This window comes from Anser anser (assembly GCF_964211835.1).
Source record: "Anser anser genome assembly, contig: HAP1_SCAFFOLD_141, whole genome shotgun sequence".
Classification (NCBI taxonomy): domain Eukaryota; kingdom Metazoa; phylum Chordata; class Aves; order Anseriformes; family Anatidae; genus Anser; species Anser anser.
The window spans coordinates 97632-122004 of NW_028153522.1; the positions used below are offsets into that span (position 1 = coordinate 97632).

The window sequence follows — 24373 nt, forward strand, 5'->3', positions numbered from 1 at the left end:
AATAGAAATAGTATACTGTTAGCCCATGTCCAAAAAGAACCCAGCAAGGCACTGTTTTGACAGCTAAACCACACAAACTCATATTTCAACTATAATTAACTTAGAAAAAGTATCCATAGTCTCAGTGTTTGCCTCAAATTCCAGCTGAATGTAGTCGAGAATGAATCTGAGTCTGCTTGACAGCTATACTTTGTGCAGAACAGAGCTGCATAAGCAAGCAGAATATTATTAGGTACAAATGCTGAGAAATATTCCTTTCTAAGGTGAATGTCTATGAGTAGAAGTACTTCTTCACTTCTTTCCCTTTCAAAGGAATTTGCACAACTCTAAACAATATAATTTATACACAGACTCCTATCGCACTACTGTCCACACGTGCCACTGTCAGCCTCTTTAAAGCTTCAGAAATTGCTTCTTACATAGCACTGTCCTCTAGAGCTCTTTCTTCTCGTTACTCTCCTGTTTTTCAGTTATCCCCCTATTTGCATACTGACACATTTTTTTCTTTCTCCTGCTACTGCACTTAACCTGAGCACCAAAGCTTTCCAGTACAACCAGGGACTTTCAGCATAAAAGCATGTTTTGAACAGAAGGCGGCAGCACCAGGAGGCTAACAGGGGTGAATTGCCTTCCTTCTTGCTTAACCTTCCAGTTTAGGAGTAATGAAATCAAAACAAAAGCATGAATTATTACCTTCCTCTGTAGACAGTGTCACAGTTCTCACCACTGTCCGGACATTTTCCTTTTCCGGAGCAGGAAAAATCATAGAATCGACGGGAGGAAGAGAAGATCTTGAAGGACCTTCTGCTCAGAGCAAGCAAAACATAAGGAAGTTTACCAAACAGAAAAAACTATCACGAAGAACAAAAAACTTTAATTATTCATTACTGTCAAACATACAGTGACCAGAGCATGCAAATAAGAGAGGTGACTAGTTTGCCTCTGGTTGCCCTTGGAATTCCCATCTAGAATACCAGCTGGCTGAGAATCAGGTTGCTCGATGCCCCCAGCTAAACATGGAAGTCTATCCCTCAAGCAGCTCCCAGCCACCATCACCTGCCATTCTGAAGCCAATCAAATTTCACTTCTTTGGCAAAATAGTTGGATTCACCAAAGCATAGCCAGCTACCCGGTATTACTGGAAGAGTTTTTTTTTGAAAGAAAAATCATCACACAGGATGAAGGTGAACAGGGTAAGGAAGCAGGGAATATTAACTCACCACCGTGTCTCTTAGTTTTTTCCTTCATTTTCTGCAATTTGATTTCTTCAAGTGTTTTTATTCCAAAATTCAGACCGTCCTCTGAAAACAGAAAACAGTTAATGAGACTAAGGCTTAGAGGCACTCACTGAGGACCACAGATCCTCAGGCTTCTTAGTGCTCAGGAACTTTCAGAAGTATTTAGAATAAAGCCTGTCAACACTCCTCACAAGTGAAACAACCATAGAATCAATGGCATTTTGCCCCTCCTTTCACCCTTCAGGGTAAAAACTGTAGTTTTAATTTTAATCCATTTACGTGATATTAGATCCCTCTATCGTTAGATATGGCTTTCAACAGTGGTTGCCAGGCTGCACGTGCAGCCATTTAAACTCCATGCTGTGACCCTGTTTTGTTCTCCAAAAGGAAAGAAAAGGAGTTCAACTTTCTGACCCAATGGGCACATGATGGTATCAGGGAGAAATGAGATCATGGAAATAACCGAGTCCATTCAGCACCCCTACATTCTGTTGTGTTTTTACGCCACATTGCTTTTGAGTTAATTGTCAAGTTCTCCTTCCGATTTATCCTACTACAGGTGCTGGAATACCTTGTTTAGCAGTAGTAGCACTGGCTTTCCGAGTGGAAATCATCCGTAATCCATTTTGGCCTTCCTCAGCTGGTTGCTGGACGGGAGTTTTAGTTTCTTCTCCTTCCGCAGAAAGCTGGTCTGAAGGGGAAAAATCTATTCAGTTATGCATAGGCCAGATTGTTCGTGATTATGTAGCTCATGCAATGACACTTCAGTCCATGGTTCCTATAAAAAAGTTGGTTTTTTTTTTTTTTTTTTTTTTTTTTTTTAATACAGCTACACTGACCTGATGAACTCGTAAGTAGACTACCCTAGGACAAAACATCTAGGACTCTAGATTCTCTCTGCAGCTTTAACTACTACACAACATATTACTCTTCAGACAAAAAAAAAGGAATTTCCTTCCTAGTTTCACATAGAGCTTTACACAACAGACCAGCTAAAGCCAAGAGTGGTTCTAAGCTTTCCTCCAACATTTCAGGTTCTGTCCACTGACTGCCAGACAAAGCCACCAGTGACCTGAGCGGACTGCCTGCCCTATCGCTAGTCAGACCTCAGGTCATCTGTGATTTATACATTCATTTACAGCACAAATTCCTTCCAAGAACCAAAGACTTACACAATCATTTACAGCACAAATTCCTTCCAAGAACCAAACCATGCTCACCATCATCATCTTCATCATCATCTGCAGCATTGATTACAACTGGAGGGTGTGTAGGGCTTGGGACATTTTCCGAGTTTTCCACTTTCATCACCCGCCTTAGCTATGGAGAGGGATTGGACTGGACAGAAAGTTTGTTTTGCTGCAGTGACATCTGAGCCACTTTCAAATCATCGTCCGCGGACTCAGGCGGACTTGGCAGTGTAGCTAGAGGAAGAGGAGGATCATCAGTAATATGGCAGTTTAAAACTTTGACCACAATGCACGAAGATGGTAGCTAAGGCAGATAACCTGCACAGGCAATGAATGCAGCATCTCCTTTTGCCCATCCCGCCACTGTTTACACCGTGAACAATGACTTGCCTTCAAACAACAACACATCTCCCTACCACCCAGCAGAAGACGAAACAACAGAAAGCAAACTGCAAGGCAAATATCACACAAAGCAGAGAGAAGCTGAGCATGAAAGCAGAAAACAAATACCAGCAGTACAGCAGCAGTACACTCGGTTTAGCTGACCACCTAGGACTGCAGACCTTTTCCTGCACTCACAAATGAACGGTTACCTGATGTCTCCTACACTATTGGCACCCACTAAGTAATATGCAAAATTAATTCTTCAATACTTAAAGAAAAAGGACCTAAACTCACTCTTGCTTGGTGGTAAGAAGACGCCATCGATGTAACGTCCCTTTGCGTGATGAAAAGCACAGTTGGCTTTCTGACAGCCTACTGGCTGCTTCTCCCAGTAGCAGGGAATCTCAGCGCGCTTTTTCTGAAGACAGAAAGAAAGACAAGCTCGTGATAACATGCACCTAAGGTTTGCAAAGAGATGCACAGTTCCAGGTCACGACAGCGATAGGGCTGTCACAATACAGTGCTGAAACATCATTCCAAAGGTCAGTTTATCACGGAAGTATAGTATTTCCGGGCATATTCACAAAGTTTGCAGAAGCTGTAACCACTATGCACGTTTAGCCTTGTCATCATTCAGTTTGAGAAGACAGGCACTCTCAGACATCAGTTTAGGGTGGGTTAAACTAATACACCTAGGATTATACTAGGATTATTCAGAGGGAAAAAGAACATCTTAAATTGCCTACGTTAACTCTATCCAGAACTACTTCTCGGAGACTTCGTTCTTCTGCACCTTTAACTTTCCCCACTGCTTCCTAGCCCAGGCAGCTAGAACAGCATTATCTGAAGGACTCCGGGACACAAGAGACCTGATAGATCATTATCAAGCCTGCTCTCAGGAGGCTAGTACAGCCTGTTTATTACCCCCCTGCTCCAGCAGGTTTTAGCAGTCTAGTTAGCGGTTATTCTGCATCTGTTGAGAAAATACTGTCGGCGTCTAATAAAAGAAAATCTTGCTAAGACATACCTAAGGCATTGATTTTATTTCCCTCTCCTTCCTCCCACCCCCTCCCCTGCTAACAGAAACCAGTGTAATTCCAAAGCAAAGGACTCTATCCTGCAAAAGCACAATCAGCACACCTACAGCACTGAAAAATGCTTTTGTTGATTTATTTTGAGAACACATCTTTAGGCACTCACATCGATTTCCATGTGTCTGAATCGGCAGACATTCCTGAAACAACGACCCTCCTGCCACAGCGTGCAGACTGTCTCGTTCCCCAGAGCAGCTTCACAGTGGCGGAAGGAACAGTTGTCTCCCTGTAACCAAAAGGAAACCAACAAGGAAAATATAGTACAGCCTCAAAAACGTCCATGCTACTGCTTCAGGTTGCTACAATTGAATTCAGAATCTATCTGGTTATCACGTTAACCAAAGACCAGTGTGCCTCCTCCTCCTACTCTACCCCTTCCTGAAAAAAATGAAAAAAAAAAAAAAACCAAAAAAAAAACAAAGCAAAGCAAAGCAAAAGAAACCCAGCCATACCTTGGTACAGGTAGAATAGAAATAGAAGTAGCAATCGTCTCCTTGTTTAGACATGCCGACAAGTTCTGATAACAAGCTCGGGTTCTCTCCACAGGGACTTCCTCTGCTCTTGGAGAGAGCTGTCTTCACCCTTGCTTGGGCTGAAAGTCTTCCACTGGCTTGTGATCAGTGAAATCTTCTTTTTAAAAGTAACCCTAAAGAAAGTACCAACAAGTGAAAAATAATGAGTAACAAGCATTTTTCCAGCTTTCTTCTGTTCATCAAATTAGTCTCTCGAGGAGAGCAATGCCTTGAAATCAGCTGTTACGGGAACTAACACAATATTAAACTAAAGTTCTGTAAAGCTGCCAGGAGCTTTGTCAGCAAGTGTTCTCTTCCACGTCCTCAATAATATGCCTTGGAGCACATCCGGAAGCCTGAAAATGGAGTCACTTCTTCAAAAACCACCTGATCATACATGCAAGGCAATGATCAACTATGGCTACGAGTAACTTCTACAGAACGCAGTATGACGCATTAAATAGCACGTTCCAGTCACTGTGGGTCTTCGAGTTCACCTACCTGGACAACCTCAGCAAAGTTATCGATCTTCAAAGACTTCCAGTTAACTTCTCCTGGAGGCCGAACCAACACTGAATCCGTGAATTAATGATAAAGGGGTAGGAAGAATTTGCCTCCTCACTTTGCCAAGGGAGCCTCTCATCCACAATTCAAACATAGGATGTGCTTTTAAACAGCTTATAACTAATGGAGGAAGCAAGTCCATCTGAACACTCTCTCAGACTGGAGACAGCCAGGGTTAGTTAGCTCTTCAAAAAATAAAAACCAAAAAAAAAAACCACAAAACAAAACAAAAACAAAAAAACCCAGTGCATTTAGAGATGAACTCGTGATTCAAAGTGGCTGCAAAAATGAGGCTCCATCTTCCACAGCCAGAAAATTTGACTTTTTTTTTTTTTTTTAATTCAAAATTCAGTATGTTCCAATCTCTGGTCTTCAAGATTTCTTCACCTATTAAGAAAACACTAAAACCTTTCCCCGTCTTTATTACCTGTACAGCAAAAAACACACCAGTGCACAGAAATACACAAATGTGCATACGCATACACACATATGTGTTTAGACACACACACGAGGAGTGAGTGATAGAAAGTTAGCGAGAGCGACAGTGGAAATCAGAAGTTTTGCCTTTTTGACACAGAGAGCGCGTAAAAACTCTCTCATTTTGAGGGAACTAGAAAAAAAAGGAGGATCTACCAAATATTTTGATGAGTATGCCTTCGAGGCCAATGCTTTATACCATGAGTGATCTGGGGGCCAGCACACAAATATGCATACATATGTATCACACAGTATCACAGATTTCTAGGTTGGAAGAGACCTCAAGATCATCGAGTCCAACCTCCGACCTAACACTAAGTACTCCACTAAACCATATCGCTAAGCTCTACATCTAAACGTCTTTTAAAGACCTCCAGGGATGCTGACTCCACCACCTCCCTGGGCAGCCCGTTCCAATGCTTAATAACCCTTTCGGTAAAGAAGTACTTCCTAACATCCAACCTAAAACTCCCCTGTCGCAACTTTCGCCCATTCCCCCTCGTCCTGTCACCAGGCACGTAGGAGAACAGACCAACCCCCACCTCTTTACAGCCTCCTTTAAGGTAACTGTAGAGAGCGATAAGGTCGCCCCTGAGCCTCCTCTTCTCCAGGCTGAACAAGCCCAGCTCCCTCAGCCGCTCCTCGTAAGACTTGTTCTCCAGACCGCTCACCAGCTTGGTCGCCCTTCTCTGGACTCGCTCGAGCACGTCCATGTCCTTCCTGTAGCGAGGGGCCCAAAACTGAACACAGTACTCAAGGTGCGGCCTCACCAGAGCCGAGTACAGGGGCACAATCACTTCCCTAGACCTGCTGGCCACACTGCTTCTTATACAGGCCAGGATGCTGTTGGCCTTCTTGGCCACCTGGGCACACTGCTGGCTCATATTCAGCCGACTGTCAACCAACACTCCCAGGTCCCTCTCGGCCAGGCAGCTTTCCAGCCACTCATCTCCCAGCCTGTAGCTCTGCTTGGGGTTGTTGCGCCCCAGGTGCAGGACCCGGCACTTGGCCTTGTTGAACTTCATACAGTTGACCTCAGCCCATCGCTCCAGCCTATCCAGATCAAATATGTACATGCATACAGGATAAACATATCTATACACACAAGCGTGCACAGTATATGTCGTATGGTATCCATATGGAGAACAACTCGTAGCCCTGATCAGACACGTAGAGTTGCAATCAATTAACAGCAGGAAGGCAGCAGATCAAGGATACAGCAAGCTTTGAGAGGCAGGGCAATGCTCACTTTGCCAGTGGCATGGCTGCATGATACCAAGAATTTTGAATTAGTTTGATTTTTTGGAAGCAATTTGTTTTCTTTCTGCGCTGTAGCAAATACCACAGGTTTGCCATCACGTGCTGTTCCCTAATCCATATATCCATCATCATCCATTGCTGCAAGATCATGAAAGGTTAGAAAAGATGACTTAGGTCCAATTTAACAGCCAATGATTTTTCAATGACCAGAGCTGCAACAGATTTTATTTAGCCACAAGCAGGTTTTTTTTTCTGATGTGAAGTCAGATATTTTGATTTTTTTTTTAAGACACTAAATGTCATAAAACCTGCAACCAGACCAGATAAAGTTCAAATTAGAGTGATTCTGAAGCCTTTCATTAAAATGCTACACATTTCTGTGCAAATTATTTCTGACTCTTCTGGACAAAAGCGGATGAAATAGTTCTTACAAATTAATAATAAAAGGTTGGAACCTTTTACTCACACAAACACTAGTGAATTTTCCAGGAAGTATTATTTTGGCAGGGAATTTTCCCAAATCTAAAGTAAAGAGGGGAAAAGTTGGGTTCCCGTATTAGTTGTTGGTTTTGACTGCTTGACAAAGGGAATAAAAACAGTAGTTAAGTGCAAGGTTTCCTTCTCTTCTTTAGTATTGAGAGGAATCGTCACTTCTGACCTTTAGCACCTTCAGAAACACACTTAGTGCCATGCAGATTCCTCTGCATCTACTTCTAAAAATTACTGGTGCTCCTTAGCATGGAAGTTGGACTTGAAATCTTTTCCAGACTGAGCTCTTTTGAATGCCCAAGGAGCTCATCATTTTGCTTGTTGCCTTCCATTTTCCTGAACAGACCCAGAACGCTGTTCAGGATATGAATGGATCTGGTCTAAGGAATGGGAAGAAAGCAAAAACCAAGGATACCTCACAGCCCTAAATGCCATAAAAAGCAGTCACATTTTAAAAAAGATCTCCAAAGCTTTTTTTTTTTTTTTTAAACTGACATCTGCCAATATGGCGATCCAAGTGCTGAACAGAAACCAACTGAACTAGCCCCTGAAAGCCTGAATAAAAATGAGTAACTCTGGTGCACTCAGCAGGTCTGTAATAGAAGTTGGCAAGATTTTTAGATTTCTTTTTTCTCCAGGGTGCTAGTAAAGTTTTTGCGTTACGAGATTTTGAACTCTTTTTGTACAAAAGAATTACAGATGCACTACAGTCACGGTAGCTGGGGGTCTGGAAATACATGCCAACAAGTGTCATAAACTTTGCCTTTGCTGAAGGAAGATAACTAGTCCAAAGAAAACCTGCCTAGTTTGTTTTACAGGCTTGTCTTTCTCAGTATGGAACAAACTGACCTCCCTGGTCTAACTTTCCAGTTGGCTATTCTGCCTTTGTCCTGGAGAGAAGAGCAAGAAGGGAACAAAATATTTTTGCACTCCAAAAAATGCATTAGGGAAGGATTATCACACCTACCTAAGGGTAATTTCTTGTTTGTTTATAAAGCACAAAGTCTTTCTCTTGGACAGTCTCTGTTGCTGGCCTGTTTTGTGCCTTCCATTTATAATAAAGGTATTAAAGATGCTTACCCCGTTTTGGTGGTTTTTTATTTTAAGAACAGTGTAAGCGGACAGTCGGATGACAAGCAAGAAAGAACAGCATAAATCCTTGTTGTGACCCTGCTTTTTAATCACCCAGCATCAGCCTTGCTGCAAAACAGTCTCCGCTGATTTACCTGCTTGTTAAAGCACCCCACAGGCTGCAAGTGTTGTGTGCTAGGTGTCAAATTATATTTAACGGTGCATAGGTAAACCATTCATCTTCCCATGGTCAAAGCACAGAACAGCCTCCTGCTAACACAGCTCATCCTTGCTGTAACTGCTTTTAAACCTATTTGTTGGTAAGAAAAGAGCTCAGTACACCACCTTCACAGGGCAAAAATTCACATGGAAGAGCAGAAAAACCCAGAAGTGCTTCCTGAACTTCACGTTACCAACAGCACCATCGGATTTAGATCCTTGCCTGGCATCCAGAATGCACGGCCTGCAAGCACTGCTGCAACGTGGAAGTGCCAAGGCAGGTTTTTGGCCTGCCCTAAAACACTTTTTTTTTTTTTCTTTTACAAACAATACAAAGAGTGTGCCAGGTATGCTGTAATGCCCGTGTGCCAGGTCAATAGAGGATATCCAAACAACAGAGGCGCTTCTCCTAATTTCTGGCGTGAAAACACTTTCACAGCATTCTTTTCACGAAGAAACCCCTCTCTATCTTCTCCAATGCTCCAGGACCTGCTGCAGCTGCAGCGGCTGCGCTGGTACCAGCCGCATCTTTGACAAATCTTTTCAACGGTTCTGCTTTACCTCGGCACAGTTGAGGTCACTCCTCTTCCTCTTCCAGCTGAGGAAGCAGCTTGCGGGCTCTGCCACACGGTCGGTGCAGAAGCGAAAGCTGGGAACACAGCAGTCAAACCCTCACTGCTAACGAAGCCACCAGGGCAGAGGGCTGACACAGACCCACCAGAGGCGAACCGTACCCGCTCTCCCTCCCGGCTGCGAGGCTCGCCACAGCAGCCCCGACCCGAAGCGCTCACAATGCTTTGCTTGGTGATGTCACCGATGAGTCAGAGTCCCCAGATGAGCATCTGCCTTGCCACTCTTTAATGTTGGTGTTGTTTTTTGGTTGGTTGTTTGCTTGCTTTTGAAACTTATGTAGGTTATGGTAAACCTTCAGGTAAACCACAGATCAATGGGGAAGAAGTCCCACACGAGGGATGGCGCATTCTTTAACGTGCTGCATTCGACAAAGAAGCTCTCTCCATTTTGCGCAGTGGCAACAGGCACGACTGCAACACACGCACGTGTAGGCAGCACCTGCAGGTCCCAAACCGTTAACCAATTTTTAGATAGCACCAATTGTTTATGTAGTTGCTTTCCCTTCATCCATAACCCCTTTTTTCCTTTCTTTATATCGGGTGGCTCTCCTCCATTGTTCTGTCATTTTACTCCCCAGTGTCTGAGCAGGCACTGGGAATCGTTTCCAGAGGAAGGGTACTGCTGAAGCTACAACATTTACTCTCAGGGAAAAGAGAGTATGTGAAAGAATACATACTTCCTTTCTTTTTCCTTTTTTTTTTTTTTAAATCTCTGAAATCAATGCTGCGGCCTGGCAGCAAATAACTATGGGAGTAAAGATGATTCCTCATCCTCACTGTAACGTTGTAGTTAATGTCATAAAGAAGCAATTTCCCCAGGCAGTGGCCATTTGAGATGGGAAGGGGCAGTAAGAGGAAGTTTTCCTTAGCCTAGCTCTTCCCCCAGAACACCTCGCCATCCAGCAACAAATTCAATTCACCTGCTCCGCCTGATCAGTCAAACGCGCGTCCGACTCCAGCACACGTCACAGCGGTGGTTCTGACGTGGTTTGAGAATCACCTATCCGCAGAATATCTCGGGTTTGTACACTCAAATAACGCAGTCTTTTCCAAATAAGGCCCAGAGCTCACACTCCGAGTGCAGCCTAACAGCACCAGAGGGCCGGTAGGCTAAACATTCCCATCCTGGCAACAGGACTGACCCGGGCAACAGTAAGCATCCCTTCTGCACTTTCGCCGTGAACATCAACATAAGGAAACAGAGACCTCCTCGATCCAAGTTTGAAGAAACAAACACAAAGGTCACCCAAGCGGGTTGTTTTCAGCAAACTAACGGAGAAATTAAGGTGACAACCGCGTGCATCCAGAGTTAGTCAGATCCCGAAGGCAGTTCCTTTGGGAAACGCAGGAGCAGCGCGCCAGATGACGGCTACCTTACAGCGCACCCCTCAGAGGCACTGCTACGAAAGGAAGGCAGAAGGTTGGAACTCAAAATAACTCGCAAGGCGCCCGTTAAGGGGGAAGCTTTAATTTCCTGAGCAGAACCTCCCCCCTGAAGGCAGCCCAGGGACTCTTTGCTTCCCTAGGGAGACGGCAGGGACGGGGCAGGGCGGTGGGACGGGGGGACACAGGGCCAGATGGACGGCCAGACAGCCGGATGGATGGACAGACGGCCAGACGGACGGCCAAACGGCCCAAAAGGCCTGAGCAAGGGCTGAGGAGCGGGAGGGAAGGGCAGGGCGAGGGGAAGGGCGGCCCTGGGCCTGACAGGGCACCTTGGGCCTAACCCCGGGCAGCAGCTCCCCATCTCACAGGGCCCGCGGGGGGCTGCCTGTAACAGGAGATGCGGGCAGGTAAATTTTACAAGCACTGCATCACAAATACCCTGCAACACCTGAACTATTCACTGGGACAGCCTCCTTCCTCACCTCCTGAAAGCTCCAGCTGGCAAACCAAGGACAAAATGAAAGGCAGATGTGGAGGACCTCGTAAGATACTGTTTTGTTCCCTACGTGCCCACTGCTGGTGACACGTAATGCCTCCTGTTCCCAAACGACATCGGCACGTTACATCTTTACTACATGCTGAAAGGAACTCAGCAACTTGAACACAACTTAGAATTACCCATCCCGGCAGCAGGCTGTCCAGCTGAAGCTGCTTTAGCCAATCAAGTGTGTCATGCTGCCCCTCAAAGGTTTCTTCCTGGGAACGTCTGCTGTGACACTCCTGACGTATTACTTCTCGGAATGGCAGAACTGCGCTGGGTAGGCCCCACAGCAAGACTCGTATTTCTGTCCTTCCCTTTCAGGAAAGGATCTCCCACCTTGAATTTATTAATTTTCATGATGATGATACACAAAAAACTGAATGCTGATTAACAGATTTCTAGCACAGCCTGTGCATCAAAATTCATTTCTCTCCATTTAGGTAATCTTAGTTTCTGAGTTACAGTTACAGTCAAAATTTTTCTTCTTCGATTTTTTTCTTTTTCTTTTTTTTTTTTTTTTTTTGTGATCAGAAAAACGAGGGGACTGGCTGTCCCAAGTCAGCCGGGGAACTTCTCTTTGGTCGATGCATCAAGCAACTCAGCTCTCTTGGGGAAACTTAAATAGAAAAGACAGATCTCCAAACGGATAAAAAAAATAAATCAAATGATAAAAACCCAACCGACACATCTGATACCCCAGCTTATTGAACAGCACAAGGGTTTAATCTACAGGCTCTGTCCAAAGCAGCAAGAAGTGACAGATTTAATCCAAACCAGTTGCCCGCTCTCACTCTCTGATCTGGAGACGTTATTGGACAAGCATGCATAGCAGTAACACTTGTAAACACTGGGTTACTGCACCACAGCCCCAAATCCCTCACGGGCCCACTAAGATACTTTTACTGACTGATCCACAATAAACACTCCCAAAAAGATTCTCAACAAGCTAAACCCTGTTTAGAAAGAATCTGAGGAACCTGTCACTGCAGCAACAAAGGGCTGCAATTGTATGCAAAATCTCCAACACCCTCCTTAGCACCCTGCTAGCTCAAGGACTGTGTGGGGCTTCCGTGCCCTGAACGAGTCCACCCTGGCCACATAACGCAGATGTAATGGTCAAGAAAGCACATAGCGTTATCGAAACTTATCAGATCCACAGCAAAAAGAAAAGCCCACGCTTCTATATTTCTCCTCCTTCTCCATTCACAGAAGGAAGAGACTGAAAACAGGCAGATTTGTGGTTTACATTTACAGTTAATGTGAAAAATGGCTATTTGTGAAATACATCACGTATTGTTTCAAGCTACAAACAACTCGCTCCCACAAAGGAAAGACTTTTGACCTCAGCATGCAACCCCAGTTACAAATAACTTCCTATCTACCAGCGGGCCGCGTTCCCCTGGCACTCAGTCACTCCGCAGCACGGCAGCCACCTTTGTTCTAAGGATGGCAAATTCTACTTAGAAACGCTCTGTAGAAGAGTGATGTTGTCCCCTTTTAACACGATCCGGCCTGCAGCACAGAGAAGGGAAAGAGGGGATTAGAGAGAGCCCAGAACCTGAGAATAATCTCGTGTTTTCAGAAAGTGTTTCGTGTGGTTGAGCAGGGTTTTGCCCATCATGCAGAGTGCAGGCCGCCTGGTATTACACGTTTCAAAGACCAGAACTGGTCTCAGGCAGGGACAGATTCTCCTTCATTCAGCAAAATCAGCAGCTCAAAAATCATCAGGGACAGAGATGTAGCCAGGAATTGCTCACTGAACTTCAACAGCAAGGCTCGTCACACGGTTGGTACGTCTCAGTGCTGCTACCTAGAAGGCTCACCCGGGCAGGTTTCAGACCGTGCGTCACTCGGGTTGCACAGACACACGACACACCCAGCTGTTTCCTTGATTTTGTCTTGGAGTGAATCTCCTCTGCGTCGTCCAGCGCCAAATTCACGTACTCGTCAAAGCCCTACAAATCGGCAACAGTGGCAATTAGTTCAGCAACAACACGAACCATCGTCAGCTGTGCTGACCCAGGCTGGACAACGAAGACTAATTGTTAGAGAAGCACGATTTCTTTTTTCCCTTGGGCTAGTTTTTCTTGACAAGAAAAAATAGGATTGTGAATGAGGGAAAACAAACTAACGATGTAACGTGGGGTCGTGCTGACACTCACGATGATGCAGCCTTCTATCCGCACGTTCACTTGCTCACCCACACCTGGATCCTCGAGCTCTGCAGAACGAAGGAGGAGAGCAAATTGGAACACAAACAGCGCGAGCAGTTTTGTTCTCTCTCGTGTGTTCAGAAATACCCGCTAACCATAGCCGCTAGAGCTCCCAAACACTCCAAGGAGCAACTCTCAGGGGCAGTTTCAATTAACAGTCTGACATTTTAGAGTCTTATATGACTGGGTGAATACTACACGTTTGCTGAAGGACACGTTTCCAGTCACAAGGGAACACTCCTGCACGCCCGGCTGCACGATCCCACTCCCGTTAACACGAGGGGGAAACGCCGGGCTGCGCAGCAGCTCCTTGTACCCACCAGCACGCCGCACAGCTCTCCATTCCCCACAAACCTGCCCCGAGCAACGGGTGGGAGCCGAAAACTCAGCGAGGGAGATCCCCGGACCCTCCCCGCTCCCCCCACCCCCCCCAAATCCCCATCCCCATCCCCTCCCCGTCCTCTCCCCGCGCTACTCACGCTCTGCAGGTAGCGGAAGATGAGGTTCTGGGGCACTGCGTGAAGGGCTCAGCACGGGGACAAGAGCTCCAGGCCCGGGACAAGGCCTCAAGACAAGGCCTCAAACCCTGCAACGAGGCCCCAGGGCCCCGGGACAAGGCCTCAAGGCCCGGGCCGAGACCCCTGAGGCCCAGGCCGCCCCCCACCCGCTCCCCCGTCGCTCCCCAGCCGCAGGAAGGCTACGATGGGCTGCACCATCACCGTCTGCACCTTCTGGTCCTGCCCGCGGTACGCCATGGCTGCCGCCGCCTCGCTGCTCCCGCCGCCCCTGCTGGGCCGCCTCCGGAAGCCCCTGAGGCCGGGCGGGAGCACGCAAGGTACGCTGGGATGCTGGAGGAGCGTGGGGGGCTGCTCTAGCAGGCCGGGAGGACCGCGTCTCTATGGTCGCAGGCAGGGGTCCCTGCGCTAGCTTTATTGGTGAGCAGCGAGGCTGGGGGGGGGAGGGGGGCAAGACAGCCTTAAATAAAATACAAATATAAAAAGTGTTATAAATGGCTGTTATAAATCCAAATAGGATTACAATCAAAGTTTACAATTTATTAAACGAATAGAGGCAAGCAAGCAGCGCTGGGTGCGCCGGGAGTCTCTGCTCCCCCAGGACGCACACCTGTTACTTAAGGCGGCTGGTTTTGATGCTCCCAGGCTAATACATATTCATTACTACTTCGAGAAGAGGCAGGGTTATTAGAATTGGTTTCCGGAATCCGAAACCCCTCCCAGGGGCGCCTGCGTATCAGTCTCTGGTGGTCTCTCGGGGCTTGCTCGGGCTGAATGCTGGTTGTCTTCCTCCCAGGCTTTTGTCCTTCAATTGCCCTTCAGCTCCCCCTTCCTCCTCGTTTGGGAGCCTCTGCGCCGGATTTCAGAAACTCTAGCAACATCCCCTGCAGTAGTCAGCACTTTTCCCTAAAAACCCCTTTGTTCTCTTATCACCTAGACCCGGGCCTCGATGTTAACCCTTCAAATCCCTTAGTGACACGAATTGCTGGACCATTCCTTACAAAAGGAAGGATAAAATATGTAGAGGAGCAATGGCACACGCGAAAGCCCAGCGCCGCGGGCAGAGGCAGCGAAGGTTGACGGCAGAACAGTGCTCGGTTTGAACACGGAGAGGGAAAGCGAGGGGAAGGTGGCCGAAGCCGGCCGCAGTCTCTGAGCTCTCCTCCTCCTGATTGTTTTCTCTCAAAGCCATTTCTGTCTGTGTGCGGGCACCCGGAGCCGGCAGAAGTCCCCGTGAAGTCCTTCGGCAGGACGGAGGGCTGCGTGGGCTCCAGTGAGAGAGGGAGTTAGGAGAATCTTATCAAGTAGAGATAGAGCGCTGACAGCGTTAAACTAGGATGCTACTTAGCGTCTTTGCTAACTATGGTGCATTGTGCCAATTAACTAAAGCAAGAAGCCTTGGGCCCCTTACCAAGGTCAGTCTCCTAATAAGAGAGTGAGCCTATCTTAAGAAACTGGGAGAAACTGGTCCTGCAGGTGGACAAGAGCCAAGGAGCAACTGAGTCTGTGCAAAGACAAGAGGTCAACTAGCGGTGACGAGGAAGAGTCATCAATCTTCATGCCCACGACCTCCCGTGCTGCCCAGCGCTGAATAAACATACCTACTTTACAATCTCACTGATTGTGGAGTCCCTTTTCCGCAAGTCACTAGCAGCGGTTTCTTCCGCAGAGGTTTTCCCAGAGCCGCTTCAAAGCTTCCCTCGCGGAGCTGGGGCGTCGCAGGGGGTCGTCAAAGCACGCACGCGCACACACACACACACACGCACACACACACACACACAGGCGTTGTTGTCCAAACAGAAAGTATTTACAACAAATTCGACAAGCGGTTTTCCTCTGCCAGCAGCAAATGCCTGAGGGCCCCTACAGCTTCACAAATCATAGCACAAAGAGCCTAAAGTTCCTCTAAAATTTAGGGAAATGATTCAAAATAGATCTGCTAGGGGAAAACGATCACTGGCGGCAGGGTACACAATACACGCGAGTCTCAGCTCTCCTCCGCAGGGTCAGTGCCCACGCCCAAGTGCGACGCTGATGGCACCCGAACATTTGCTGTAGCAGGCAGCAGAGCCAGCAGCTCAGGGGAGCAATTTTAAAAACCAGGAGGCACTTAAACCAACCCTTAATTGACCCAGTTACTGCAGGAGAGTCCCGACTACTCGCCCTGGAGTCCTACTGTCACCAGCAAAAAGCACCAACCAAAGCTTGGGGGAACTTTGGTACAGCACAAGAGAAGGGAGTGGGGGTAGCGTAGCCGTATCGCAGAGCTGCTGCTTTTCACACCATTTTATCATCCCTGATAATTGAAAGTAAGGCCGGGTGGGCTGACCCCACCACCACCACTCCTGGCAGCATGTTTGGTCCACAACGCTAGAATAATTATTCTGCTCCCTCCCGCCCCTACAGCTTCATCATCTGAAAAGATTACAGTCAAAACAATGGCATACACAAATAAAAGTCAAGAGTTGTCATAGTAACTCCGGGATTTGGGTATCAACTGTCCGAGAAATCAGAACACCCAGGCTTCACAATGTGCCCAACATCGAGCTGTGCCAAGGGGGGGGCGGAAGGAAGAAGCTTTCCGTTTAAGCCTTCAGAGCATCGCTCCGTCACTACGTCAATTCACAGCCACCACAGCGTGCCGATGGACATCTTTCTGTGCCAAAAGAAACAAGTGCTTTGTCCTCTTGATATCAAAGGTAGCCACCTATAGTTACGGAACCATGCACAAGACCTTAACTCTGACCAGCAGGAAAACTTAGGACAACTGAGTGCAGATCCTGCCAATTTCTACCAGTTCCAACTGTGCTTTAAGTCTCATTGCAAAGCCTCAGTTAGAAAAAGGATCACCTCAGGGTATCCAACAAGAAGAAGAGTTGTTTTCTTTTTTTTTTTTTTTTTTTTCAATATACCATAGGACTATGCAGTTCAATCATCGATCATCTTGGAAAGCTCAAGGAGGAGGTCATCCTCATCCTTCCCTGGGTCCAAGTCGAGCTCGGCTTCCAGTATGCCGTCTGAGAGTTCCCAAAGTAGCATCTCTAAATCCTCGTCTACAGATACGGGCGCGTTGCCTGTGGAACTCAGCCGGCGTGTCCTTGCTTCTTCTAGCTGGGAAGAAGCTGAAGTCGAGCTTGAGAACTCCATTGGCTCCACGGATTCTGCCTGGCTTCCAAGATGTGCTTCAGGTCTTGGCAGAGCAAGGAAGAGAACAATCAGTATATGCCATTTCTTAACGGGAAATCCCTTTTCTGCAAACCGGCTCTTAAAACCGTAGCCAACCTCTCCTGCACTTCAATCTTACCCAGGGATTGTTATTCAATTAACCCAGGGCTACATTTAGAGCCCAATATATTAGCAGGTACATTTTTCAGTTTGGGGGTTTCTCTGTGAAGCCAGAGCACCCGGAGCCTAGCAAAGATGGGAAACCAACATGGCCTCCCGGAAGCCCAGTGTCCGAGAACTACATCTCCCGGCATGCTCTGGGAAAACAATATGGACTCCCGGAAACCCGGTGGCCAAGAACTACATTTCCCAGCACTCCCCAGAAAATTGAGCCTCGCAGCGTGCCGTAGGACGCCATTTTTTGCTCTGTTACATTACCGGTTTCGTGTTTATGGAGGGTTTTCCCGCCGTTTTGGGGGGTTTCCCCTCAATTTCGGGTTTTCAGCTCTCCATTTCAGAGTTCTTCCCCGCAATTTTGGGGTTCCTTCCCCTAATTTGGTGCTTCGCCCCCCCCCCACTTTTGGGGTTCCCCCTCCATTTTGGGGATTCCCCCCAATTCCAAGCCCCCCACAATTTTGGAGGCCCCCACCATCCTTTCTTGGCCTGCCACCCTAATATTAAGGTTCTTTCCCCCAGTGTTGGGGTTCTCACCACATGTTTGAGGTTCCTTCCCTTAATTTGGGGCTTAGCTCCCCGGGATCTGGGGCTTTAACCCCAATTTTGGGGGTCCCCCCCAAGTTTGGGGATTCCTCCCCAGGTCTGGGGGGGGGTCCACATTCAATTCTGGAATTTCACACTTCCATTTAAGTCTTCTTCCCCCCAATTTGGGGGTTCACCCACCCAATTTTGGGGGTTCCTCCCCTAATTTCGGGGGACCCGACCGATTTTGGGGGTCCCCCCCAATTGTAGAGTCCCCCACCCTCCTTTTTTGGGTTCCCCCCTAATATTAAAGAGTTCTTCCGCCCAATTTTGGGGGACCCCACAATTTGGCCGTTCCTTCCCCTAACTTTGGGCTTCAACCCTTCGATTTTGGGGGGGGGTTCCCCCCCTCTTATTTTGGCCTTCCGCCCTAATATTAGGCCTAACCCCTAAGAACCTTGACCCCTAAGCCTATGGCAACCACGGATCTAACCCTAACCCCTACCCCAACAAACCCTAGAAACCCTAACCCTAAAAACCCTTGCAGCCCTAACCCGATAAAATTTACCACACTAAACCCCTGAAGACTGTTCTGGGGGGTCCACATCCAATTCTGGAATTTCACACTTCCATTTAAGTCTTCTTCCCCCCAATTTGGGGGTTCGCCCACCCAATTTTGGGGGTTCCTCCCCTAATTTGGGGGGGACACAACCGATTTTAGAGTCCCCCACCCTCCTTTTTTGGGTTCCCCCTAATATTAAAAGTTCTTCCGCCCAATTTTGGGGGACCCCACAATTTTGACGTTCCTTCCCCTAACTTGGGGCTTCAACCCTTCGATTTTGGGGGGGGCTCCCACCCTCTTATTTTGGCCTTCCGCCCTAATATTAGGCCTAACCCCTAAGAACCTTGACCCCTAACGCTATGGCAACCACGGATCTAACCCTAACCCCTACCGCAACAAACCCTAGAAACCCTAACCCTAAAAACCCTTACAGCCCTAACCCGATAAAATTTACCACACTAAACCCCTGAAGACTGTTCTGGGGGGTCCACATTCAATTCTGGAATTTCACACTTCCATTTAAGTGTTCTGCCCCCCCAATATGGGGGTTCGCCCACCCAATTTTGGGGGTTCCTCCCCTAATTGTGGGGGGCACAACCAATTTTGGGGGGGACACAACCAATTTGGGGGGGGACACAACCAATTTGGGGGGTCCCCCCAATTTTAGAGTCCCCCACCCTCCTTTTTTGGGTTTCCCCCAATATTAAGAGCTCTTCCGCTCAATTTTGGGGGACCCCACAATTTTGACGTTCCTTCCCCTAACTTGGGGCTTCAACCCTTCGATTTTGGGGGGGGCTCCCACCCTCTTATTTTGGCCTTCCACCCTAATATTAGGCCTAACCCCTAAGAACCTTGACCCCTAAGCCTATGGCAACCACGGATCTAATCCTAACCCCTACCGCAACAAACCCTAGAAACCCTAACCCTAAAAACCCTTACAGCCCTAACCCGATAAAATTTACCACACTAAACCCCTGAAGACTGTTCTGGGGGGTCCACATTCAATTCTGGAATTTCACACTTCCATTTAAGTGTTCTGCCCCCCCAATATGGGGGTTCGCCCACCCAATTTTGGGGGTTCCTCCCCTAATTGGGGGGGACACAACCAATTTTGGGGGGGACACAACCAATTTGGGGGGGGACACAACCAATTTGGGGGGGACACAACCGATTTTAGAGTCCCCCACCCTCCTTTTTTGGGTTCCCCCCTAATATTAAAAGTTCTTCTGCCCAATTTTGGGGGACCCCACAATTTTGACGTTTCTTCCCCTAAATTGGGGCTTCAACCCTTCAATTTTGGGGGGGGGCTCCCCCCTTAGTTTGGCCTTCCACCCTAATATTGGGCCTTACCCCTAAGAACCCTACCCCTAACACTACGGCTCCCACGGATCTAACCCTAACCCCTACCCCAAAAAACCCTAGAAACCCTAACCCTAAAAACCCTTACAGTCCTAACCCGATAAAATTTACCACACTAGACCTACGCCTAAAAGCCCTAACCCTAAAAATTAAGACCCTCTAAACCCTAACCCAAAACGTAAAGATTCTCAAAGCCCTAACGCTGGAGACCCTAACCTTAAAAAAAAAAAAATAAGACCTTAAAACCCTAACCCTAAATACCTGACCATAACTAAAACCCTAAGACCCTAACCCTAAAAACCCTATCAACACTAAAACCACAAAATACTTTAAAACCTTAACACACTAACCCCCAAACCCTAACCCTTATAACTCCAACCCTAACAACCTTAAAATCCTAACCCTAAACCCTGGAAACCCTAACCCTGAAACCCAACCCTAGTGCCTTAGCCCTGAAACCTTAAAACCCTAACACCTTATTAGAAACACTCTGTAACCAATACCATAGGCTCAGGCAAGTATCTCAGTGAGGTAGCATTTTTATTCACGATTGCAATGGCAGGCGTCCCACAAGCCACCTACCAGTTCCATAACACAGTTTATATAATTTTTTTTTTCCTCTCGGTGACCAGGACCCTCCCCAGTTTCCCCATTGACTGGGTAATCCATGTTCACAATCTATCCAGTGCTTCACAGAAAATACACAGCTGCTGGCCTGTTACTAGTCAATTTTATTTTTTTCTTGACTGTTTTCCTCTTTGAGGTGGTAATGTTTCTTACACCGTGATTTCCACCCAATTGCTCTAAGGATTCTGGTTGTCTGCATTTTACAAGGTTGTCTGTTAAGCTTTCTTATCACTGCAAGCATATATCAATACCACCTTCCCTCCCTCTAAACGATGTAACTCTGTGCAAAAACATTTTTATTCCCACAACCTTGATCCCCTTACCCTAAAATCCTTATTCTCTTTAACCCTAACAACTCTAACCACAACCCTAACCCTTCATATCAACCCCCCGACGCTAATGACACTGACTAATGATCCAAACCCCAAACCCCAGGCAACCAACAAAGAAACAGACACAAAGCTGGAAACTACAAAAAAGGCAAAACCCTGGATACAGACCCCAAATCACAAACACGCTACCAAAATGCTACAGAAAAGCCCCAGACGCAGGCCCCAAGCACTACAGCTAGGCCCCAGAAGCTCTAGACACATCCCAAAGCCAAAATGCAATCCCCAAACACTACAGAAAAGCCCCCAAACACCAGACACAGGCTGCAGAAGTCTACAAGCAGGCCCCAGCCACACCCGGATGCAGACCCCAACTGTCCACAAGCAGCTCCCAACCCACCCCCCCCATGAACTGGACCCCCCCCCACCACCACCCAGATGCATGCCCCAGGCCCCAGGCCTCAGCCCCAGCCCCCACACCCCAGACTCAGGCCCCAAAGGTGTACAACCAGCTCCCAACTGCCCCCCTCAAAGGGAGGCCCCAAAGCCTCATTGCAAAGCCTCAGTTAGAAAAAGGATCACCTCGGGGTATCCAACAAGAAGAAGAGTTTTTTTTTTTTTTTTTTTTAATATACAATAGGACTATGCAGTTCAATCATCAATCATCTTGGAAAGCTCAAGGAGGAGGTCATCCTCATCCTTCCCTGGGTCCAAGTCGAGCTCGGCTTCCAGTATGCCGTCTGAGAGTTCCCAAAGTAGCGTCTCTAAATCCTCGTCTACAGATACGGGCGCGTTGCCTGTGGAACTCAGCCGGCGTGTCCTTGCTTCTTCTAGCTGGGAAGAAGCTGAAGTCGAGCTTGAGAACTCCATTGGCTCCACGGATTCTGCCTGGCTTCCAAGATGTGCTTCAGGTCTTGGCAGAGCAAGGAAGAGAACAATCAGTATATGCCATTTCTTAACGGGAAATCCCTTTTCTGCAAACCGGCTCTTGAAACCGTAGCCAACCCCTCCTGCACTTCAATCTTACCTAGGGATTGTTATTCAATTAACCCAGGGCTACATTTAGAGCCCAATATATTAGCAGGTACATTTTTCAGTTTGGGGGTTTCTCTGTGAAGCCAGAGCACCTGGAGTCTAGCAAAGATGGTTCAATTTTTGTAGCAAGAGGCACTTTGCCACCTTGCTTAATTTTCCTGTTAAAATGTTAAGAAGTCTCCATCTGCAAATATCTGTTTGCTAAGTTAGTCATTTTTCCCACGGCACACTCAGCAGAGTTTGCTCCCCACTACAGGAAGCTGATCTGCAGCCATCACTTCCCTCTGCTCTCCCTGCACTCTTGTCACCTTGTATGTTTGTTCGGGTGGCTTTCTTGAGGACCAAAAGGCAGAGGATACTACTCATCATTTATCACCTCACGAGGAAGTAGGAGAACTTCACCTCATCCTCATTTAGGTATTCAGACAGAGCAAGAAGTCACTGGAAAGCTGTACCGACTTGCAGCATTTAAAGAAAGTAAGTCTAATTAAGCATTCCTGCTAGCTGCTAGAAAGTCATTTCACGTGACTTATTCCTCTGATGGATTTGGGCTTTAATTATCTCAGAACCCTCCTTTTTTCCCCACGTGTGACAGAACTTATGTTTCACTGGGGATATACACCGATTGAGAAAAAGAACAAGTTGTGGTCATCACCTGTTTTGGGGATTTTCTTCAAGTCTGGTGGCTGGGACGTGCTCCAGCGTGGCTGGAACAGCCTAGAAAGCAGCAAAACAGTATTTAGGACTCATGGGTAAAAGATTCCTTACTAGCTTTTTCCTCCATGCTGCTTCTCCTCTGGCATTGCGGAGCCTTAGCCAAAATACAAAACCAAGGTGCTCCTGAAGAAAGTTAATATTCACTTGGAGGTTACTAATGATCTTGTGTCTTTTAAGAACACAGCATTAATGGACAAAATCCTCCACACCAGAGAAATCACAGAATCACAGAGGACTAAGTAAATAGTGCCATTAATCTAATAAATATGGAAGGGTACTACAAGAATTCTGTAGGCAGCTACTGGATTTAAAAGGAAACAGAAAGCCTGTAGAACTTTTGAGTTTTCCATCTTTTCTCCTAGAGGAGGGTGTAAATTTTACAAGGGATCCATTTCTGCATTAGCCCCTGTCCTTACCATAGCTGCTCTTTTGGCTGGAGGTCCCATTGTGTCAGCGTCAGAGGCAGTCCGTGGCTTCACAGCTGCTACAGCAGAGGGAAAACTGCCAGGTGCCTTACGTTTCAGTGCCTTCTTCTTGGGGGAAGCGACTTTCCCATCCCAAGGCTTCGCAAACATGTTAAAGTTGGCTAGAGTAAAAGGAAGAGAGAACTGATACAGTCTTGCTCTGCCTCATGAAAAATCCACGTTCTCTTCCTCATTTCCACGGCCCGTCTACACAGTTAACTGTATTTGGCCAGCAGAATTACACTGCCATTGCCTGGATTCTCAGCAATATCTTCCACATAGTAAACTCCGTCTACCAACAATCCATACAAAGGAACAAAGGAACTGAATAGCTACAGTAAATCATAATCCAGGACGAGGGAAACTCAGACACAGAGCGATCCCAAGTGCAAGCAATACTCTAAGACGTTGTATGAAGTCTAGTAAGATTCACAAATGTTGACAGCTTTTGTATTTAAAGTCTTGCTCCCTCTAGGAAAGGAAAAGCAGCAGGTATAGTAAGACAAGAGAGTGTATGCAACTGTTGTACCAGCTTCCTCTCCCCTGCAGTGATGTCCCACAAAATCTATTAAGTTGTTCTACAAAATCCAAATTTGTAGAGTCATATTCTAGTCTCCCATTCCTGACCTAACATCTGGCTGGCAGGAGAAGAAACGAAAGAAAGCTGGGTACTTGTTTTCTTTGTGTGTTTATTTCCTCGTGTCCCATGAGACAGAGAGAAAGGCTACAATGTGCAGTGCATGCAGCCTTTAAGCCCTCCTTATCTCCCTCACACAATCTCATTTTACAAAGTTGATATAATCTTAACAACGAGGCCTTTGATCCTCTGTCATTTTTGACAGAAACTGGCCCCCCACATTAAGACGCTGATGCATGCTTTACAAACACATACACGTGTCAAGTTAAGCAACACATGCCAAAGAGGAAGGTGAACTTGAACTCAACGCAGGGAGGACTTCATACCATAAACAGATGGCAGAAAAAAACAGAATACCAAAATTAGACTAAAAAGCCCCTCAGTGTGTTAATTTTCTAGTGGGAAATACAGAATACCATCACGTAATTAACGAAAACAGACATGGTTGCACGTTCTGGCCCTTCTTTGCCTTTGAACTTTGTAGCCTTAAACTCTTTTATCCTCCGCATTGAAGGAAAAAGCAAAGCAGATCCTGAGCAAACGGAACTTGCTCAATATGGGAAGCACCTCACCGGGGCAGGTATTAAAGCATCTTATTACCTGATAGCTTTGTGTTCCATAACGATTTCTGCCCGGCTGGGGCAGGTCCAGGTTGTGCTGGGGGAGCTGGCACATTTCCTCCACTCTGCTGCATCCGCAGAGCTTTCTCGCGCTTTATTTCTTCCAGGGTTTTAACACGCACTTCTCCTTCTGGCTTGGCTTTACCTGCCGGCTCCTTCGACTGCACTTTGCTGGGCCCGGAAAGAGTGAGCACGCTCTGCTTCTTGGGCTCACCCTGAATTTTTGCCCCTGCGCTGGGATCTTTGGTTTTACCATGCCATTCAGCCTGGGCTTTGGCTTGACATTCTCGTCTCTGAAGAGCTCTCTCACGACGGATTTCCTCCAGTGTTTTCACATGGATCTCTCCCTTTGGCTTAGCAGCCTTCCCTGTCAT

At 47.0% G+C, this 24373-nt stretch overlaps 1 protein-coding gene, 1 long non-coding RNA gene and 1 pseudogene across 3 annotated transcripts; all 3 read right to left on the reverse strand.

The window, feature by feature from the left end:
• Positions 1 to 1587: 1587 nt before the first annotated feature.
• Positions 1588 to 4174, reverse strand: LOC310891989 (zinc finger CCCH domain-containing protein 11A-like; annotated as a pseudogene). Its single transcript has 4 exons — positions 4013 to 4174; positions 3107 to 3230; positions 2459 to 2662; positions 1588 to 1929 (listed from the first exon to the last, which is right to left on the reverse strand). The product of its transcript is annotated as a zinc finger CCCH domain-containing protein 11A-like (transcript).
• An 8379-nt stretch (positions 4175 to 12553) lies between these two features.
• Positions 12554 to 17637, reverse strand: LOC310891986. The gene is made up of 3 exons (XR_014577839.1): positions 13999 to 17637; positions 13220 to 13278; positions 12554 to 13012 (listed from the first exon to the last, which is right to left on the reverse strand). It is a non-coding gene; the product is annotated as an uncharacterized lncRNA (long non-coding RNA).
• A 3348-nt stretch (positions 17638 to 20985) lies between these two features.
• On the reverse strand, positions 20986 to 24373 carry LOC310891990 (zinc finger CCCH domain-containing protein 11A-like; the record flags this gene model as incomplete). The annotated part of the gene is made up of 4 exons (XM_083854184.1): positions 20986 to 21439; positions 22217 to 22278; positions 22695 to 22864; positions 23980 to 24373. The coding sequence occupies 4 exons, from the start codon at positions 24371 to 24373 to the stop codon at positions 21178 to 21180; spliced, it is 888 nt and encodes a 295-aa protein (XP_083710310.1). The 3' UTR covers positions 20986 to 21177.